General features: G+C 31.3%; 3 protein-coding genes across 3 annotated transcripts; 2 read left to right on the top strand and 1 right to left on the bottom strand.

Annotated features, from left to right (window-relative positions):
- Positions 1–246: 246 nt before the first annotated feature.
- HELRODRAFT_167645 (hypothetical protein) lies at positions 247–2094 on the bottom strand (the record flags this gene model as incomplete). The annotated part of the gene is made up of 1 exon (XM_009013401.1): positions 247–2094. One exon carries the CDS (start codon positions 2092–2094, stop codon positions 247–249), a length of 1848 nt encoding a protein of 615 aa, XP_009011649.1.
- An 810-nt stretch (positions 2095–2904) lies between these two features.
- Positions 2905–4308, top strand: HELRODRAFT_167644 (hypothetical protein; the record flags this gene model as incomplete). Its single annotated transcript, XM_009013400.1, has 2 exons — positions 2905–3911; positions 4086–4308. The coding sequence occupies 2 exons, from the start codon at positions 2905–2907 to the stop codon at positions 4306–4308; spliced, it is 1230 nt and encodes a 409-aa protein (XP_009011648.1).
- A 4777-nt stretch (positions 4309–9085) lies between these two features.
- On the top strand, positions 9086–11341 carry HELRODRAFT_97219 (hypothetical protein). The gene is made up of 6 exons (XM_009013399.1): positions 9086–9319; positions 9423–9596; positions 9786–9901; positions 10095–10209; positions 10831–11275; positions 11300–11341. Exons 1-5 carry the CDS (start codon positions 9224–9226, stop codon positions 11095–11097), a joined length of 768 nt encoding a protein of 255 aa, XP_009011647.1. The 5' UTR covers positions 9086–9223; the 3' UTR covers positions 11098–11275; positions 11300–11341.
- The last annotated feature ends 11463 nt before the right edge of the window (positions 11342–22804 follow it).

Genomic DNA, 22804 nt, shown 5'->3' with positions numbered 1-22804 from the left:
AGTATTTAGAACAAAGCCAACGCCTCTCTAGATTTCTTTTATTCTATGATAATTTGAACGCAAATTTTTTTCCATTTGAAAGTCATGTCTTAACGTTAGCAACGCAACTTTTACAGAAGGAATTAATAACTGAGGCAAAAATGAATGATTTTTCGTACTAAACAGGTATATATCTAAACAAGAAAATAAAAATACAACAAATTACTAATAATTATAACAATATAATTTAAAAAAATAATTATTAAATCAGTAATTTTCTTCCAGTTTAAAACATGGTATTGGACCATAGAGATCAATAAATGTTTTAAGTTTACCAGTTTTTATCATTGAAGTCCACTTCTTTTTAACATCATCACCCGATCGACCGATCAAAAGTCTCTGAGCAACTGAATCCCATTTTCCGACTCCAAACATTATGGAACCTCGGTATATTAACTCTTCTTCATCTTCCTGCCATGTTCCAGCATCTAAACCTTCTATTTTTGACTCGTTTGTTTTTATTGATTCGCTCATTTTCGCTAAATCACTAACTTTAATTTTATCAACTTGTTTCTCTTTATAATCAAATTGTGGAGAGTATGTCTTCTGAAAAGATTCATAAAAATCTTCCTCCTCTGATGGTTCGTAAATTCCATTCTTTTTAAATTCTTGCAATTTTCTTCCTTTTTGTCCTCTGAAATCTTCGAGAAAATCTGAGGACACAAAATCATTTGGAAGTTTTTTGGACGTTCGATGTCTTTTATTAGAATCAGTTGATTTTTTAACAGTCAGATCTAAACTTTCCATAAAGCTTTTACTCTTATTTATCACATTCTCAGCCATAGTCAGCAAATAGGGTAGAGAAATAGCAGAAAAAACTTTTTCCAAGTAGTTCTTTAAGGCTTGATCAAGTTGCTTATCTGAAAAATCTTGTAATATTAATGACCCATTGAGGATATTATTAAGTTCTGATGTTAGAACTTGTTCATCAGGTGAATCAGCAAATAATTTTTCAAAAACTGTTTTTGCTTTAGAATACATGTTTCTACTGCACCAGATCAGAACAGCATACCTTTTCAGTTCGGATTTTAATGTACCAATTAGCTGATCTGACCCATCAAATGCATCAGGAAAAGAAATGTTCATCTTTTCAAGAAGTTCAAGACACAATTCAGAAGGAGAAGAGAAAGAAGCAATAGTCTCATCATTTTTATTTCTTTCATTGTATTTGAACATAAAACGTATCAACAAACAATTTTTGCTTTCAAAATCGTTGTTCTCTGAGACAAATTTCATCATCCATTCAAACTTTTCATCTAACAATTCATCTACATTTTTCCAAGCTAAGTAACTAATATACTCTGCAAGCCAGCACTGAATAAGAAAATGCTTGTACTTTGTAACTTCTGATGAAAGTTTTTTCTTTTTGTTGACAAGTCCAAATTTGGAAGGATAGCTATCAACAAACTTTTCTCCAACCCTATTTAAAAAGGGCAAAGAAAATGTGTTGAAATATTTAGAAAAAAAATGTTTACAATTATCAGACAACTCAGAAACACTGAATTGATTTAAAGCTGATGACAAATTAATATCATCTTTGAACAAAGCTTCCATATTCACTTTAATGTTAAAATCTTTGATGCTAGAATTTTTGTTCCAAACTCTTTCATAGACTGATTTACCCAAATTTAATTTGTGACATCTTAAACAAATTATGACACTCTCCTGTTTTATGGCTTTTCTCAATCTTAAAAGAGCATTTTTGACGACTTCCTTTAATTTGCATTCGAATAACTGATCAACATGCATTAATGCTTCTTCCAATGGAGTTATTACATCCTTGCTGCTGTCTGCTGGTAGTTTGGATGCAGATGATATGGATGTCATAATTTTCAGCAAAAGCAAATTAATAATTTCTGTGTCATCCTGTTGGTCTTCTAGACCAAGAGATTCGTAAACTGTTTTTAATTTATTTTCATTCTGCATGAAATTTGAATAGTACATCATTTGCCACGTCTGTGTAATCCTGAGATTATCAGAAAACTTTTTCCAGAGTTCGTAGACCTCATATTCTAAAACCCATCTGTCAATCAAACATTGTTTGGGAGCATCCATTTTTTCACATTAATAAATTTATTATTATAACAACAACTGTCCTAACTGATATGATTTTTAAAATTAAATACAATTAACGCATCTTATTTAATACCAATATTCGATTCCGTGAGCCGAGTGTTAGAAATTTGCTAGGTAGCGGACGGAGCGAATCTAAATCGTCGATAATATAATTTTACAATCATAAACAAAGACACAACACTATATTTTCATAAGAATGAGTTCTATGTTCTACTTTGATTTTATTTTCGGCTGTTGTGCTGTTGTTTTCATTTACTAAGAAGTTGGCCCAGGAACTTTTCGATTAGTAATAGCTAAAAAGAAAGATAAAGGTTGAAACCACAGAACAACTGTATGCCATAGTACGTAAATCTGTAAACGAGAAGGATAAAGGTTGAGGGAGAACGATGAACAACTGGATGCAGCTCTGTCAAACGCGAAGTTGCTAAACTTTTGCGCCACAAGGAATGTACACTATCCACACCACACGACGCACGTACACAGTATATAATAAGCATAATTTTAATACGGCGATAATTTTCACACAAAATATGTTAATGTTTGATTAATTTCATATTTAACAGCGTTTCAGCACGTTATCTGGCTATTTTTACGCCACTGGTAATTTCCTGATTGCAATCTTCATTTGTTTTTTTTTAATTTAGTTCATCTTTAGATTCATTTGATTTTGCACATGTTAAGAATTAATTTGTACAAAAAATGCAGTGTTTTTGCGCGTCAGTAGATAAATAATAAACATTCTTTTTCAAATTTGCTTTTTTTCTTAGAAACATTATTTGAAACTTGAAAATGTCAAGTCATAATAGTAGAGAAATATCATCAGATGAGATAAGAAACATGAAGAAAAATCTTTCAGCTTGTCAGAATAAAAACTGCAATCACACTGATTGCCTTCACGTTGAAAACAATTTTCGATATAATCGAACCGATCCGGATCCCAACGGTTTATCCCCCCCTATCACTAACATATACGAGAGAGACGTTAACGATGAAGTTTGTTTTAAACATTTTGACAACGATAAATCTAGATGCCGCTACTCTTTCTACAAAAATTTTACGAATAAAAATGATGATCTGTCGACTGTAGAACTGCTGATGAGAACTTACCAGCAACAAAAAACGGTCGCAGAAGACGATTTTGTCTTTAATTATGGCTCTCGTAAAATTCTACAAAACATGTACAAAATGTGGTTGCATCAAGTCATGTGCGATTTGAATATAATAACGAAAGGTGGAGACATCTTAACACATCAAGTCCTCATATCAGCGTTCAGCCCTTCTCTTTCTAAACTTTTTTGTCAAAAAACTACTCAGAGAATAGCAACCATAAATTTGAGTACAATTTCTAGAGAAATTGTTGCTGATGTTTTAAACTTTTTGTACACGGCTGATATTCAGTTAAGTTGTCGAATTATCGATGATGTAGTTTTCTGCGCGGATGAATTGGATTTAGAAGTTGTGAAAGTTGTCTGCAGTGACTTTTTAACTACTTCTTTAAATGAAGAGAATATAATTTTGCATTACTGTCTTGCATATAATAACAAATTAGAAAAGGCAATAACAATGTGCACTGACTTCATAGCAAAAAATTTTGAGCAAACCAAAAAACATCCCTATTTTGTTCTACTCTCCCCTGAACAACTTGAAAATATTTTGAAGCACAAAGATATCATATGTGACACTGACAATGTTTTAGAAGTTCTCGCAAGCTGGGTGGATTATAACGTTCCAATGAGAATTTCACACGTTGAATATTTGTTTTTGTTTATCCCTCCTCATCAAATAAATGTTGAAAAGTTGGACCAGTTAAGCAACCGTTATGAATGGATGCTCAAAAACATTAAATCTAGAGAAATTCTTTTCAGAATTTATAGGTGGAACATTTTAATTGTTCATTAAAAATTTTTTAAATAATTAAAAACATCATTGAAATTATCAAATAATAAAATACATCTGTTTTTAAATTCCAGGATCAAGTCAACGATCAACAAAAAGCAATCAGCATCAGTCATAATCGGTGAAACAAAGGACGAAATACAAGAAATTTCTGACAAAATGAACAAAAGCCATCCAGATGACTGGAAACTTATATTTGGCAAAAAAAATTCCTCTAAAACCGAAACGGAAAAACATGGCTCCGATGTAATTGAAAAGCTTAAAAAAGAAGAAAATTTTGGCGGACTCTGTAAATAATTCAAAATGTTAAAATTTTACAGGCATATAAAGCGTCAAATGAAAAACATTCCAATCTAATTGCTTACCTCTTTTTAAGCTTTATCAGCATAAAAAGAACATTAAAAATTTCTTATAAAATATTTTAATATGATAAACGTTTGCATCTTTTGTGCAACAACTAATGAACAAATTACATGTATAATTTTTTCAAACACGATTAATTTTTATATTGAGTAAACGATATATGTTGATGCTTAATTCGTCTGATATTTTTTATATTTCCCTATCATTTTTACGTTTTTATAATAATAGAGATTTGTCTAACAACCAACTACTGTAAATTTTAATCCAAATATTCGGAAATTTCTTACATTTTATCTGTTATGAACATGGATATTAAAAAACTTTATTCTCTTTTACTTCCCTTTTACAATATGCCAAGTAGATCGTTTGTTTCTAGGTTCAATTGTAAGATAATTGTATTTTCAAAAAAATTCTTTCTATTGTATTATTGTGATAATATTTTCAAAAATTCAGCTGCCCGGTGGAATAAAATATGCAATGTAGAAAGAAATATAATTGATATTAGCGCACCACTAACATAATGAAGGAATCTAATTTTTCTACAATAATCTTCATCTAGTCAGAAGTCAGAACGTTCAAGGTAAGTAAATTATTTTGTTTCTTCCAACCCACTATACAGCTGCTTGTTCCCACCCTAAAGATTTCGAAAATATTGTTCAAAAAACGGCTTAAAATTATTTATTGCCTATAAGCCTTGATTGAATTTTTTGAATGATTAATTGACTTAAAAAGAATGATAATGTATAATATAACAGTATTTAAAATAAGAGATATAAGGTATAATATTTCAGTGAAAACATTTTTAAATGTTTTAAAAATAAGACCAAAAATTGTTTTAGTAATAATTCAATTAATTAATGATTAAACATGAAATTCTAGTAAAAAATAATATAGGTAAGTACTACTTGACATTCATCTACAAACCTTCAAAGCAAACTGTCTATCTTTGCATAAGTTGGTTTAGATGACACATGGTTGCTGCAAAATAAATTTCAGGTCAACGAAAACGAAAAAGAATAATGATTTTATAATGACTGTGCATTGTACCAGGTTAACCTTTTTGTGTTTTTAAGCAGGTTTTAACCAATGATAACAATTGCTCAAAATAAATTGAAAAAAATATATATTAACAAGCTGGGTGGCGGTCCGCAACTTTCCTGTTAAATTTGTTGCCGGTCCGTAGAACCAACAAGTTTGAAAAGCACTGGATTAGAACAACAATGTATGTAAGATATGGATAAATTTTGTTGATAAGAACGGGACATCAGTTTATTAGCATAAATAACTTTCCATAGTATGTTGAATGATCGATACTCATTTAACTTTCCGCTTTAGATCTGATTTAATTGTCGTCGTCGATCTGATTTCCCGTTTTAATACATCATAAACTGTATTCGGATGAACTGTTGAAAATTTCATTTTATAAGACATAGTTTTCATTTTTTTATTTCAAAAAATGGATGATCTTGGTTATACTTTGTTTAATTTTATAATAGCTTTTTTTTTGGCAAGGTTTCACTTTCCTGAGCACACTGAGCTTGACTTGTTTGTCATGATCAAGTGATGTGGTTGTGTATTTGTATTTCTATTGTATTGAAATATTGAATTCAAATAGGAAGTGAGACATGAAACAAAACACACGAAATTGAAATTTCGCCTCTTTTTTGTCTTCAGTTTTCATATTTTTGTATTTGCTTTTAATATTAGGACTTAAAAGCTATATAAGTAAAATTATATATATATATATATATATATATATATATATATATATATATATATACACTAATTTTATAGTTTATATAATATTTTTGTTTTAACTTCAACTTTCATGGTATAATAACAACATATTACAAATTAGACGTTTTTTGTTTTTTTGAGAAGTAAAAATGAATTGGCATTGGTATTTTATATTATATAGTTACTGTTAGTTACTCCTTACTTAAAGGCACAAATGATATGAAGAAGTAAAATAAACATTATTAAAACAGACAGACAGCAATAACTGCAAGACAAAACACTCTTCATTTTGACATTTTTACAATTAACTATTTCAACTAAGCCCGCTAATTTTATTTATGTGGTTATGTTGTTATCTATTTAGATGATACAACACACTCATGCACATATATACACATACTCACACATATGTATTTTTATGTAGCTTCAGTGATCTTAAGCTTCTTATTCATTTAAATTATCAACTTTGAATTCCAACATTACTTTCTTCAAGTTTTTTTTCATGTAAAATGTAATACATTATAACATACATGTGTATTTTTATTAATTAAATGTTAATTATTCATTTTTAATCTCAAATAAATATTTTGTATTTAATTCACAATAAAGCCAATTTCAGTTATGTATAAACTATAAGCTATGAAAAACTAAATGAAGCACCTAGCAATGGGACATTATTATCATTTTTTGTTTCATCATTTTCTCTTGTTGTTGTCATTTGTCATAGTAACAGCTTCTTATGCAGTTAAAAATATAATTGTCTGCCTAACCCAACAAAGTTAAACTAAGATAGTAATTAACATGTGATCAAATAGGATGTAGATAATTATTAAAGCATTTTATCTGTTCTTAAAATATCTTGTTTGTAGCTTCTTTGGTTTTATTTATTTATTAGTTGAGTTAGATTTTATTTTTTTGATGGATACAGTTTTAACTTTTATTGTTACCTGGAACATAATAATTTACAGATGCTCTATTAGCAGATCTTCAAAATTCTAAATGTTTCAACGCCAAGAACTTATCTAGTGCACCGAACTCAAATGACAACTGCAACAACAACTCCTCGCCACACATCACATCTCCATACAAAGATCAACCATCTGACATCAACATGAATAATGCTAATCAGCAGAGAAAACAGGTTTCAAATATTACTTTTAATAAATAATATAACTTATTTTTTTTTATTTTGTCATAACTTAAACTATTAATGACTGTTCCAAAACTTTCTGTTCATGCCAATAAGTGGAGCTGAATGAATAATTTATTTACTCCATCGTAAATTCCGCTGTCAATAAATGTCATTTGTTCTGTCCACTATCATGCCTTTGCTGTCATAAATCCCTAATATTTTATAATTTCCTTCTGAAATACTCAGTTTTTCTTTAGCAAAGCATTATCTTGGCATCAGTTGATTTTTTTCTTTCCTACATTAATATACTAATTATGGTTAGCATATGTTATAAGTTAATTTTCTAAAAATGATTAATGTATGTTCTTTATTAATTTGTTAATAATGATTAATATATTTTTCTGTCAATGTATTTTTTGAGGATATTCATTAGTTTAGTAAGAAACCGTTTTTATCATTTTAGTGCACATTAGTCTTCTTTCTTTCCAATTCATTCAATTCATCAGGGCCAATTTTTTTCCAAATGATGAAGTGATTGAAATATGATGGAAAGTTTCTGAACTGTATTTATAAAACATGAAATTTTAAATCTGTTAATATTAATATTAATAAATCTGAAAATTAATCTCTACAGCATGATATTGATGAAAAGGAAGGCAAACTGAATGCAGTGAAGAATTTATCAGGGCAGCAAAACCAACAGCCTGCACAACATGCATCAGCTCTGTCCAGTAATCTTTTTGAATTGGACAGCTTGTTGCAAGAACTCTGCTCAGCTCAGTTCTACATAGATGTCGACAAGAGGAGTTCAGGTTTTTGTTTTATTTTGTTCTAAATGTTCTTACTGCTTCTGAGGTATATATTCATTATATAACCGATCTAATTAAAGTCTGCACCCAAATATTCTTCAATTCAATAACTTAAATTAATTATTAAAATTAAACATAAAATTTTGCATTTGAATGTCATAGAACTATGCTGGCAGTTGAGAATTCCATTTTTTAGGGGAGATGATTATTTTAAATTAATTATATTATATAAATTATAATTATATAAATTATAATTATAGGACATTCATCAAATGCTTCAACATCGTGCAACACATCTTCTATCACCTGTGAACCTAATCATAAAAAGTAAGCTAGTAACGTTTTTAATGATTTTAGTAGAATTTTTGTAAAGTGGTCAGACCATTGACCTGCTTGTTGACAGATAGAATGCTAGAAGTTTCAATTTCATTTCAATGAAATAGAGCGTATGCTGTATTCTTCCTCTGTTCTAATGTGAGACTTTTATAACTACACTATTTGCATTGAGAAATAAGATGTTGTCTTCTGTGAGTTAAAAGTATTGATGACAGCTTTTTTTTTTAAATTGCACTTTGAAGACATTTATATGGTTTTCTGTTAAATTAATAGCAGATTAATATTCAATCATTTTATTTATATGTACTTGGTATTTTGAGTGCCTATTATTTATAAAATACTGTCTGTTCCTCATGTTCATGTAATATCATCATCATCGTCGTCACCACCATCATTGTCACCACCTTCATCGTCAACTGTAGATCATCAACAGCAACAAATGAATTGGATGAGCTGATGGCTTCGCTCTCTGGCATGCAGACTTTGGTATGTTGTCATCAGATTGTTGTCAACTTTTTTATTGTTGTGATGCGTTTAAATTTAGTTAATATTTACATGACATCAGGAAGAACCAAGTTATGCGATGCCCGCCAAGGACAAAGTACACATGATGAACAGTAGCATCATTCATGATCCAGAACCACAGAAACCTACCAAGAAATCTTCCAACATCAACAATATTAACAACAGCAATCAAATCTACAGCAAAGCTGGACAGTTTGCTCCAAATTATGATACAGGGTATGGATCAGATTTCCAGTCATCATCGATATACTGCAATGAGAAACTGGGGACAGATGCAGAGGATGTTGCTGACACTGGCCACCTGAACTCTATGATGGAAGATTTGAACAAGAACATGTCCATGCAAGGTATTCAAACCGCTCCTCATGGCAACTGTGCTGCATGCTCCAAACTTATTGTTGGCCAGGTTTGCAGTTATTTTTTAGAAATCTCTTTTGATAACTTCAAATCACTGGTATGCATGTATAAAATATATTTGTTATATGATTTCGTGTAATGCGACCATCCAGGTGATAACGGCGCTACGCCAACTCTGGCATCCTGAACATTTTGTGTGTGCCCATTGCAAACAGGAGTTGGGCACAAAAAATTTCTTCGAACGAGATTCCCTGCCCTACTGCGAAGAGGACTACCACTACCTCTTCTCGCCTAAATGTGCGCACTGCAACGAACCAATCCTCAACGTACATAATTATCTTTTCACAGCAGCTTTTGCTGTTTCTTGTTTATAAAATGTTTTTGTTGATTTAAATTAACTTAATTTTGATTTAATAACCCAAGCAGCAAGCTGATTACGATAGTTTAATAAATAAAATTGGACTGAAATATTTAAAAATATCGTGTTACAATATATTTTCCATCACCTCCTGAAGAAATGTGTAACTGCCCTGGACCAGACCTGGCACCCTGAACACTTCACATGTTACTCGTGTGGCAAGCCCCTGGGGGATGAGGGCTTTCACGAGAGAGATGGACTCATATTCTGCCCGTTTGTTCACGTTTATTCGTTTTTCATACAGTTGATGCATTCATTTCAGTGTTTGTTGCAAAGTTTATGGAGGCATTTTTGTTTTGCTGGCTTTGTAAAAATCCATTCCAATAGTCTTTGTCTTTTTTGATTTGTTATTTTCAGTTATATTTTATTGTGTGTCGTCTTATTAAATTGATAAATAAATGAAAAGGTCAGATTACTTCAACCACTTTGCACCAAAGTGTGGCGCGTGTGGTCAGGCAATTGTTGAAAACTTCATCACAGCACTCGATCAACAGTGGCATCCAAACTGTTTCGCTTGTTTTGTTAGTGATTTTTTAATTTGTAATTTTTTTCTACGTTTGTATAACTATCGAAAGGTAGATATTGTCATGATGCCGTGCACTGCAAGCTGCCCTTGCTAGCTCCATCAACTGAGTCGAATCCTCAGGGCCTGGTTTCAACTTGTAGTGCCGGTTCAATTTATTTCCAGCCACGTTGACAACCATTAACTCTTTCAGCTTTATAGCATCTTTTTTTTTCTAATATTTTCTTAACGAAATATTAATTCAATTCAAAATATTGTCCATTTAAATATTCATTTTGTTAGTTAAGAAAGGTAATTAAATTATTTTATTGAGTTTGTGGTCTCAAGTTCGAGTTCGTCTTCAAATAAGATAGGACTGTGCAATCCCCACTTTATCATCATTTATTGGCTCCATTTTGAACAATTCTTTTTTTTTTAATTTTTATGGCAACAACTTAAACTTGTCTCAAAATATGAAAATAATTGTTATTTTAAAACTTTTGGTTGAAATGACATTGTACAATCACAAAATATCGCGTCATTTGATGCTAACTCAACATTACAACACCTTATACTAACTCAATACAATCTGTCACAACATTACAACGTCTTTGCTAACTTAATATAAATTCACAATCAGGAATGCAGAAGACCATTTGGTGCCTCAAGTTTTTTTGAGCACGAAGGACTTCCATACTGTGAAGCTCACTTCCATGCGAAACGAGGATCGCTCTGTGCCCACTGCAATCAACCAATCACAGGCAGGTGCATCACTGCCATGTTTCGCAAGTTCCACCCCGACCATTTCGTCTGCACCTACTGCCAGAAGATCTTGAACAAGGGCACGTTCAAGGAGGAAAACGACAAACCGTACTGCCATCAATGCTACGAGAAACTTTTCATTTGATTGATTCATGATTATTTGCCTGTATGCATGTATGCCCCTCTTTTCCTCTTTCTTGTCTCCACTTCTTGTTTGGAAAGTTTTTTATTGGAAAGTTGGTTCTTATATTAAAATTTCAATGAACTATTTATGTAGATTTTTTGGGGTTTTGTTAGTTTTTGATTATTTTTCCTAATTTCCAATCAATAAAAAATTAAAATGTTACTTTGCTAAATTGTCGCACTGATAGTAATTTATTATATTGCTTTAATATTCGCTCAAAATGCAGTGAGGATCGTGAACTTTGTGTCTTCTAATGAAGATATTAATACACGTCTTAACTAGGAATATATTATGAACAGTTCGTCAAAAGTTCTAAAGGGAATTTGATTATATGCAATATTATTGACAAATTAAGAATCTAATAGATTCATCAAATGTTAATGCTTAAACAAATTTAATATTTATTATTTCTACTTAGCTAAATTTCATTTCGATTTTGTTTACAATGTTCAAATTTTAATTTATTTTTATTATTTTCAAATATTTTGTTTGGGATGAACCCATTTTTAATCTTAATATGTTTTCGATATTTTTTATTTGAATTCTATGTAATGTTTCCCAAGCTCACTTGAATAACCATTGACTAATCATCACAATCACTCATTGTTCATTATTATGTTAATTATCGATTGTATCTTATCAAGTTAGCGTCATTTGTAAGATAACACAGATTTTGATGATGTTAATTTTTCTCATTATGTAGTTGGTCGGCTCATCTGTTATGTTGATTCTTCGTGTTTTTATAAAATTTATTTCAATTCGCTCTCCCTTCGATGACACATCTTAATACGAAGTTTGAATTTAATTTCTTATTCGTTTACATTTTTAGTGCCTTTTATATTCAGTTGATATTTGTCAATTTAATTAATTTATATCTACATGCTCAGTCACGTTCTAACTTATAACGGCAAACACGCCTCACCGCCATGCACAGTATCATCAGCTCCTAATTCACTACACCATGCACGGTATCATCAACTCCTAATTCAATACACCATGCACAGTATCATCAACTCCCAATTCACTACGCAATGCACAGTATCATCAACTCTTAATTAATTACCAATGGAACAAATTGTAGAACCAGACCTCGATGTTTTCTAATCTTATTTAGTATGTTTCTGGTTCACCGGTTTGTTTCAGTGAACGAGTATCAGAGCCCGGAAGATACAAAATGAAATGAACATAACACCAATGTGGCAATTTTTTCCATTGTATCATTCATCGTTACAATTCCCTGGAAACTTATTCACTGGTTTTCCAAAAATTATCATGTCCAAAAGCAATAGATGTGTTGGTGGTATTATTGTTATCGTTAATTTCGTTGCTTAAATCTGCTTGTCAATTGTGATGATTAAGTTATTTTTTAACTGTTTGTAAGTAATGATAATGTTCCGTTCTTTGTGATTGAATTAAAATGTGCTGAAGTTTCAATGTTTTACGTACGTTTTGGTTACTACACGTTTTGGTTACTACATTTTAACAATTATATATATATATATATATATATATATATATATATATTGTAAATTCCAATATTGTAAAAATTATGGTCTATTACCAACATTTACTCGAAGTTCTGCGACCAACCGACGTAATCTAACAATCGAACAAGATCGCGAGCAGCGACTGCTCCATCTCTCTCGAGAATTAGAAGTTAAAAAGAAGGTAGTTCAAGACTTGTCGAATAATCGAAAAAACGAACTACAAACATATTAACGCCAAACATTCGGTAGAATTTATAGAATATTGTAAATATATATATATATATATATTATATATATATATATATATATATATATATATATATATATATATATATATATATATATATATGCAACATTGTATTGATTAAAATTTCCAATCTATGCTTGTAAAAATGTTTCCAATATTTTTAAGTATTTGAATTAATTTTAAATTTGACTTCTTTGAAGAACATTTACGTTAACATTATTTTCAGTGCCTATCCACTGTCTGTTATGCTTATTCGTGTATTTTTCACACCCAATTTAATTTCATCTTTTCTTATTAAGTATTTGATTTGTTTTTTTACAAGCACATTTATGATTAATAAATAAAGCTCGCTACAATGTTGCTGATAATCTGTTATGTTCTTATACGATTTTGTAATATTTCAAGATTTTTATTAAATGAATTTTGTAATAATATCTTTTTTTAATAATATCAATTAATTTTGGGTATTTTCGTATATTGCCTATCAGTATATCGTCACGTGGATATAGATGCAAAGTTTTGGTGTCCTTCGGTCACTTGCACTCTAACCTGCTATCCTGTCTTGTGTTCAATTTGGTCATCTTTGATGAAGCAAAAGGAATATTATAACAATTCGACTGTAAAATTGATTCGATTAAACTTTGAAAAGACGTTAATTCTTGTTATCAGGCAAAAGTTATCACAAATACGTAGTTTGGTTGTTCTCGCGGTAACTTGCACACGCCATCATCTTTTTCGTCGTATTCTTCGTCATGTTTATTATAAACTTTCATGTTATATATATATATATATAATAACATATATAACATAATATATATATATATATATATATATAACATGACATTTCTTTATGACTCCAATGCTTGCACGTGGTTATCTTCTTTGTTAACTCACACGGGCACTTCAGGAATTGCATAGATAACTGACATTTTGGTTGAAATTAATTTTTCAAATTTTGGCATGGATATATTGTTTTTCTCATTCCAGTCCATCATTTCCGATTCCCGAGCAGTGATTCTCTATTCCAGAAAATTAGGTTTTACCAATTTCCATAGGAACAATGGGATTCTCACAATTCCCTTTCCTTGTTCACCTCTACTTCCAACCAACTTTTCGTGATATTCTCTTTTTTTCATCTGAGATGCCATGCCCATAACTTACGTCGTTGAAATAAATGTTGAATAACATTTAACATGCACCGATCGTTCGTAGAATGACGCTTAAGGATTGTTAAGATGAAAATAAATAAAAACTCGTTGAGGAGGTTACATTTCTCCCGTCTTCTCAAAGATGAAATGCTGATAGAGGATGAGAAGGAGAGAAAGAGAGCGGAATTAAAATGATATTTCAGACGTAGATTGGATTTAATAACTTGAGTGCTTACATCAATCGCATAATGTAAGCTTATTTACATAACATCTTTTGATAATATTTTTTGTAAACAACCAACGAACGATGAAATTAAACTGGATAAAAAAAATTAAAGAGAAAATAAAAAGAAGAAGAGAGAGTGGTGTATGGAAAGACTTGGGATAATGTTTCAATAAAAATCTGTGTTGTGTTGGGGCTGTGGTTATATATATAAGCTGAGAAATGTTCATCCTTCGATAAATAAGAAACTGCTAATTATAACAGGAACAATCTTCTCTACTCACATACACGCTGCCAATATTGATAATAACACATCTACGTTTAAAAATTTGTGCTTCACATGATTGATCATTACATTCATCCACTCAGCATTTTACAATTTTTTGCGTGTGAATTGAAACTTGAAACCAGATGCGTATTTGTACGTTATGCTCCTACACATTTTCACAGTGTAGTTGCAATCATCGATTCTCAATTAAACGAACTATTGCGAAATTTTCGAGTTGATTCGCACGTTCGCACGCTCGCACGCTACACATTACACGATGTACCTCAACCTACTCCTTGTTTCGAACCGTATGAACATGATTTAACTATTCACATTCAGCAAGCTCCATGATATCTGCTGCCTGCCCACTCATTTCAACAATTTCAGCTCAAGAATGAGAAAAATAATTCATTTGATAATTCGACAGATGGTTGAATAAAAACAATCGAAAAATAATGCATATGCTAACGATGATCCGGCAGTTTTTAAATGAATGAAATAAATATACAAACATCTTATTGAAACAATATCCCCGATGCACGTTTACATTTAATTGAGCTGTGAAAATTAATTGAAAGAAAGATTTATTACAAACCATTTCGTGTGCGCGAGTATATACGCATACTCATGTGTATTTAATTACGCGAGTTAATTTATTCGTCATTATAGTATTATATCATATTGTTGTGTTGAAGAGCTGATGTTGCGTTCATTAATTTAAACAATTAGTATGCCATTTTCCCACCAAATATGTTCCATTATATCATGACCGGCCACTGTTTCGCATGGAAACGTTTTACTGGAGAGAAATAGGTTTTATAAACTGGCGACGTACATACATATTAACATCATACGCGCATAGTGTATAGTTTTTGAGTACAGTATTCGAACCAGGCCATAGCGTTTCTGCTCGAAACATGGAACATGGCACTTCTATCGACTGAGTTAACTCGTACATTTTTTCATAAAATTTTAATAAGCAAATCCTGATTAAATAATTACAAAAATATTTTTTCACGGTAACATGAATCATTTTGCTTTTCTAACAGTCGAACATTCAATGGAGCACATCTCACTTTCCAGTATTATGAATGAATATGTTTGCACGAGTAAACACTCCAAACATAGAAACTAATACTCCATCCTGCCATTCATTAATTCATTCATTTAATTGTTCGTTCGTTCGTTCGTTCGTTCGTTTGATCGTCCAGTCATCAATTTCTTCTACCAACCGTACAAGTTCGAACACATTTATCACAGCACACGCCTAAACACTTTTTCTTTTCAAATCCTTAAACATTCACCATATCACTTCTACCTATTCCCATACCCAATTCACACACACACACACACACACACACACACACACACACACACACACACACACACACACACACACACACACACACACACACACAAACTTACACACGTGTTCATTACGTGCAAACACAAAACACATAAAATATTTACACACACACACATACACACGTACATACACACACACACATGCACGCACACACTTGTACATAAGTGAGGACACAGACACAGACGTAAAATAATATTGAATTGGAACACACTCTTACACTCTTACACACACGCACACGAACATACAAATGCACAAACACCCACACACACACGCACACATTCACGAGATAATTATGTATTGGCAGACAGAAAACAATCATCCCTTATTAATAACATAAAAATCTTTGTCATAGTATTCCTTGCCGTATTGCAAAAATTGATTCGGTGCATCAATTATGTTTTTGTCCAATTGTTCATCCTGATTTTTGGTTACACCCGCCACTCATACATTTGCTGTCGTGTTTCTTTATATCTGGAAATGAATGATGATGTATTCATAGCGACAACACAACTGGATGCACGCAAATTTTTTTTTATTTTGCTCATTTAATATAAATTTAAAAAATCAAATTAAAAATTAGGAATTTCATGAATGACGTCATAGTTTAACATTTCGTAACATTTGAAATATAACAGACTGAGTTGTGCTGGGCGACTGCAGAGCAGTGTGCAGTAGTCATTTTATTATTAGTTATCGCACAGAAATAGTGAATAGCGCTTAATTGGCCATAAAAATTGTTGAGAGTAATTTCAATTTTGAATTAATTATTTGGTGGTGCTTTTGGAGATAATACTTTTTAAAATAAAGTCAATTATTTCTTTCAATGACTTCTCGATCATGAAGCACTTTAGTAAAGCTTGTGTTATCTATCCTAGCGTTCTTCACTTCATTTTAAGATCCAAGGTGCATGTGAAGGCTGATAAACCTACGAATGAACCAATATCTAGTTAAAATTAATCAATCACACATACGCATTATATTCCTTGTACACATAGTATCAATAAATGTATATATATATATATATATAATATACGTTTATGTATGTATAATATATATATATATATATATATATATATATATATATATATATATATATATATATATATATATCATGTACGTCATGAGGTTGTTGCGGTTGCGCTAATGTATGGAAACACTGAACCAGGAAGAGCAGTGAGTAAGCGGGAGTGAAAAGAAGAAAAGAATTCGTTTGGATAGGCTGGACACGCACGTGTCTCGTCCCTACCGGGGACTCATCAGCAGCCCGAATACCTATCAGAATAGTATCGCTGTTTTTTTCAATCAATCAATCAATCAATCAATTAGCTTATAAAGCGCTATTTCCGCGATGTTCAACAGCGCTCCTCAATGAATTTTGAAAACAGATGGGTCTTGAGATCCGCTCTGAACTTCGCAAGTGATGGAGAAATAGTTAGAGAAGTAGGTAGAGAGTTCCAGAGAAAAGGACCAGAAAAAGCAAAAGCAGATTTGGCAAAAGAGTGTTTAACACGAGTTAAGAAAAAGCGAGAAGAAGAAGACGATCGTAAACCGGGGCGTTTAGGTTCAATTAATATATCTGATAAGTACTTAGGAAATAATTTAGATTGAGACTTATACATGAACGTGCAAATTTTAAAAATTATTCTATATTTTATAGGTAGCCAGTGCAAGAGAACAAGATATGGAGATATATGAGAAAAGAAAGGGGCACGAGCAACTAGACGAGCAGCAGAGTTAAAAGCTTTACTTAAAGGATAGAGTATAGAGTCAGGAAGACCATAGTAGAGCGAGTTACAATAATCAATCCTAGATAAGACTAACGAAGTAACAAGAAGGAGAAGAGTAGGATCATCAAGAAAAGGCAAAAGTTTTTTTATTCTACGTAGATGAAAGTAAGAACTTCTAGCAACACTATTAATCTGAGAAGAGAGAGACATAGTAGAATCAAAGATAAAACCTAGACTACGAAACTTATGAGAGACATCAAGAGTTTTAGAATCAGGTAAGATAATAGGAGGAATAGTAATTGAGTGTTTAGATTTATTAAAACAAATTAATTCAAACTTAGAAGGATTAAGTTTAAGACACATAGAATCAGACCAAGCGATAATCGAAGAAAGACATAGAGATAAATTATGAAGAACACTATTGAGATTAGATGGAGGAAAAGAAGTATAAATATAAGAATCATCAGCATATAGTTGACTAGAGAAAGAAAAGTTATTAATAATACGAGGTAGTTCAGAAGTATAGAGTATAAATAGAAGAGGGCCAAGGATAGAACCCTGAGGTACCCCGAAAGTAAGAGTAGAGGAGTTAGAAGTAGAATTATTGAGAACAACAGAAGAAAAACGATTACAGAGATAAGAAGAAAACCAAGATAGACAAGAATCAGTAATATTAAAAGAAAGATGCAGCATTTTTCTTTTATATAGCTCCCACGAATCACTTCGTTAGATTTTGTAGTGTTTAATTTATTATTATTGAAGATTGTTACTTTTAGTCGTTAGGATTTTCAAACCGACAATGTAATATACACCTACATGTTTATACCTTTTTAAGAAATGTACGCAAATTTACCCACTCCGATTTAGTTAAAGTTGTTCTTTTAAAAATGACATGACGATGCCAATTCAGACAATATTATATATATTAGATAAACATCAATTTCTCTTTCTCTCTCATATATATATAATATATATATATATATATATATATTATATATATATAAATATATATATAAGTTAAGTTAATTAAACAGATTCACATTTTCATTAATTGGAAGTATGAAATTAGATAGATGCGCATTGCTCAAGTATGCACCTTATACAAACACGCGCATGCATTAAACATACATACATACATACTCTTACACTTCCATACTACATACACAAGAATTTACTCTATACTTCATACTTCCAAACTTATATATACAGACACACAACCACAAAGACTGCTTAGACACATACATAAACATACATACTTATATAAACAAAGTTAGTGAATACATTTTAAAAATCCTATGAACACATAAACATGTGCACATCTGTTTAATATGCATGCATAAATTTTTTCATTCATTACATGCATTCGAGTGAGAGTTTATGCAGAGAATCATTGAAGTTTCGTGCAATGGCAAGAGAAGAACAACTTTGAATTGTTTTTTGTTTAAGTAGGTAAATAATATTGTTATAAAATTTTATTGATGTTGTTAGTTAAATTGCTGTTGTTAATGTTATTAATGTTATAAATGTTATTAGTACTGATGCTATTGTGGTTTAAAGTTTGACATCTCTCTTCTTCATCTTCACCGTCAATTTTTATCGAGGCTTTTTATTTTTTCGTTAAATGACATTAATTAACGAATTTTCCTTTTAACAAGTAAGCTTTTGAAATTCGGTTTACATTTCGTTCTTAAAGTGTAGAAGCGACTTAAACGAACTTCGTGCAATTTGAAGAAGATTTTGAAAAAAGTTAGACAGATTCGAAGTTCAACATGTGCAAATGATTAATGTCATCTTTATCTCGTCATCGTCATCATCGTCACATTAACACAATCATCATCAACAACAACTCTTCATCATTGAAGATGGTATCATCATCATCATCATTATCACCAACCCTCCAGCCATCATTATCATCATCATCATCATCATCATCATGGTCTTCAATTATTTCATTTGTAAAATAGTTATCTGTTATTTGTGATTATTTCTAAACCATAATAGGAATAATAATACTAAGCATAATAAAGGTTATTATAGTTTGCGTTGGCTGGCATCTATCTATTTTTGTTATTTATACCATCGTTAAAATAATTATCATCCTCACATCGCATCAGCATCTTCCTCGTTTTTATTAGCACCATCATTACAAAAAACTTCATCACCGTAGTCATCATCATCGTCATCATCATCATCTTCTTCATCGTCTTCATCGTCTTCAGCTTCCATACTCTGAAACAGCCAAAAGAATTGTTTGTTTTTGTTTAAAAGTTGTTCAGACTAAACAATACACGCATTATATCCCATAAACATTGATTGTTATAAAATGAACTATATCAGAATTTGTTCATTCGCTCAATCAGTCATTTATTCATTTAATCAATTACTCAATCATTCACTCACTCACTCATTCATTTAACCATTCATTTACCAGTTTACCCATCCATGCAACCATCTCTTTATCTTTCATGTATCTATATTCTCAATTATCTGTTAATTATACAGATCCTATGTGGATTATATGTAGACTATTCCTTAACAGTTTCTTTCATTTTTTCATTCGTTCGTTCGTTCGTTCATTCATTCATTCATTCTTTCATTCATAAATTTATTTTTCCATCAATCGATCCACTTTTTCAATCAATTATCTATCCATTATTATCCTTTCTTAATTTATTCACCCATCTTCCTATCCGGCCATCTATCCTTTCATCAATCCATTTATCGCCTTTTCATCCACTCAATCACAGATCCACATTTTGCTATTACTTATTATTTCACTAGTTTAATCAATTTACTTGCCGCTGCATCTAGACATTGCTTCTTCGTCTGCGTGTACCGTGCGTACGTGCATGCGTTTTTAATGTAGGTACACGAGTACTTATGAGTACACGCATTCGTATGTAGTCATATCTTGAACTTCTTTGTTTCTTGGTATGTACATGTACCTACAGGTATATATTTATACATAATACAAATATATATATATATATATATATATATATATATATTTATGTTTGTTTATCAGTCAATCCTCATATGATTATTTTTATCTTCCATACTGCTCTGTTTGCAAGCCACTGCTATTATTGCTGTTTTAATGTTATTATCATTGTTTCTGTTGGAGATTTTTTACGTTCTTAATTTTTATGTGGTTGTTGCTATTTCTTCAGTTTCTTCATGTTTGTCGTGGATGGTTACGTTACGATAATAATAACAATAATAATGCTGTTATTAGTATTATTATACTAATAAAAATAAGAATGATAATGAATGATAGTTGCTTGATTAGCCGCTTTTAATTGCTACTCGTCGATAGGATGGTACGAGAAACTCAAGTGTGCATGCTGATGATCTTCAGGAGGGTTCAGATGCATAAAAAGGCTTTCTTGCGAAGTTTTGTGAGTGAAGTGAACCACCCTGAAAATGGTATTATTACTACTTTTAAAGATAATTTGAAGTCTGGAAAAATCAGTGTTTTCTATTGTTTTTTTATGTTTAGGTTTGTTATTTTTTATAATGTAGCTCTTATTAAAGGCAGAACTGTTCACATGTCGTTTTGTCTACACATTTGGACTAAACTTTTTTGCCCAATAACTCCTACTCTATTGTACGATGACGTTGTTTGCAGTCGGCTCAGCACTTGTAAATTCATATACTAATTAAATAGTTCACGATTAATAACAGTCTAGAAAGGTAAATATAAATGCATTGCCTGCTTGTTTGCATTGATAACAATTTAGCATTGAATGAACGCGAGTGAGGAGGTTTGTTTTTGTTGTTGTTTGTTCGAAGCAAACATTACCTGATGATGGCTCACCTGGCCTTGAATGAAACGCCTGAGATGAAGAATGTTTATGCGTGCAACTCTTTGAGAACTATCTACCAGTTTCTGGAAAAGTTCATTATGACGGATGTTGTTGGTGTCGGTTCACAACCTTCCAAAATATAAATAAGTCTTGTAATGTATGATGACATTGCAGATAACGATGTTTTTTATAATGATATAGTTTGGGATGAAGATTGTTTCTGCGGCTTCTTTGAAGTCGATATGTTCATGTTTATAAAAAAAATTATGATAGATAACAATGAAAAATTATTAATGAAATGTTTTATGGCAAGATAATTCAAGATAATATTTTAATCTGATTTTATTGTGATTAATAATTTTGATTGGGCAACGTTATTTTATTTATAAATAAGCTTCCCATGCGTTTCGGAAATAATTAAAAGCAGTAAGGAAGGCCATCGGCGTAATGAGGTAGGTGCATTGTTCAACATTACGTAGATGACAACGAAATAACTGCTGTCAAAATTTTCAACGGTAAGCTTGATATCATTTAAAAGCTGAAAAGATTTTTTGTTTTTTTTTTTTACAATTTTTAATATTTATTTCAAAACTGGTATTTTTGTAAAAATTTGTCAAATGTTACTTTTGTGACGACCCTAGTATAAGTAATCGTTAGGAGAGATTTGCTTTAGTCTCAAAGCCCTCCATGACTAAGCTCTTGGACAGCACAACATGTGCGCATATGCATGTTTGCATGTTTACTGTGCTGTACTGCACTGTTGTGTGTATGTACTATTGTGTAAACAACCAGATTTATGTAACGATTCACACACACACACACCACACACACACACACACACATGCACACACACATTTCAACATAACGCTTAATAGCAATAAAATATTTGTTTATTATATCCAGGGTTGTGACGCCTCGAGACGATCACTATACTGTCATGACCTTGTTTCAAGACCTCAAACTTTTAGACTCGACTTGTCTCATTTTAAAATAATGTCAGTTTTGTTCTCGTTTTTTCTACTTTCTTGATAATTCTTGAAATAAGACGCAGATAGGAAATTATTTTGTTCACATACAATTTTTTAAAATCCTTTTTGATAAACTCTTCTATAAGCATACATGATTAAATATATTGTTGTAACACTTTGACACTTGTAACTACCGACACCGATAAATAAATAAATGTATATTCAAACTTAGGTAATAAAAATCCAACTCAAATCTGATTTCATTAAAAATTCTTAATGATTTTTTCAAATTTTGACGTCTCGGTCTTGGTCTCGTTTTTGTCTCAAACTTCTGGTTTTTATCCTCTGATGTCTCGAGACCTGCTCCTTGAAAATCTTGTCTCGGTCTTGTCTTGAGTCCTCATTGTCTTTGCCTTGCCTTGTTTTTA

This window comes from Helobdella robusta (genome assembly GCF_000326865.2).
Source record: "Helobdella robusta unplaced genomic scaffold HELROscaffold_12, whole genome shotgun sequence".
Taxonomy (NCBI): Eukaryota; Metazoa; Annelida; class Clitellata; order Rhynchobdellida; family Glossiphoniidae; genus Helobdella; species Helobdella robusta.
This window is presented reverse-complemented; position numbering and strand designations above follow the sequence as displayed.

Coding starts and splice junctions, on each gene's coding strand:
- HELRODRAFT_97219 (XM_009013399.1), top strand. CDS start 9,224: ATGATGGAAGATTTGAACAAGAACATGTCCATGCAAGGTATTCAAACC. Junction 9,902..10,094: donor GATGGACTCATATTCTGCCC/GTTTGTTCACGT, acceptor ATAAATGAAAAG/GTCAGATTACTTCAACCACT. Junction 10,210..10,830: donor CAAACTGTTTCGCTTGTTTT/GTTAGTGATTTT, acceptor ATTCACAATCAG/GAATGCAGAAGACCATTTGG.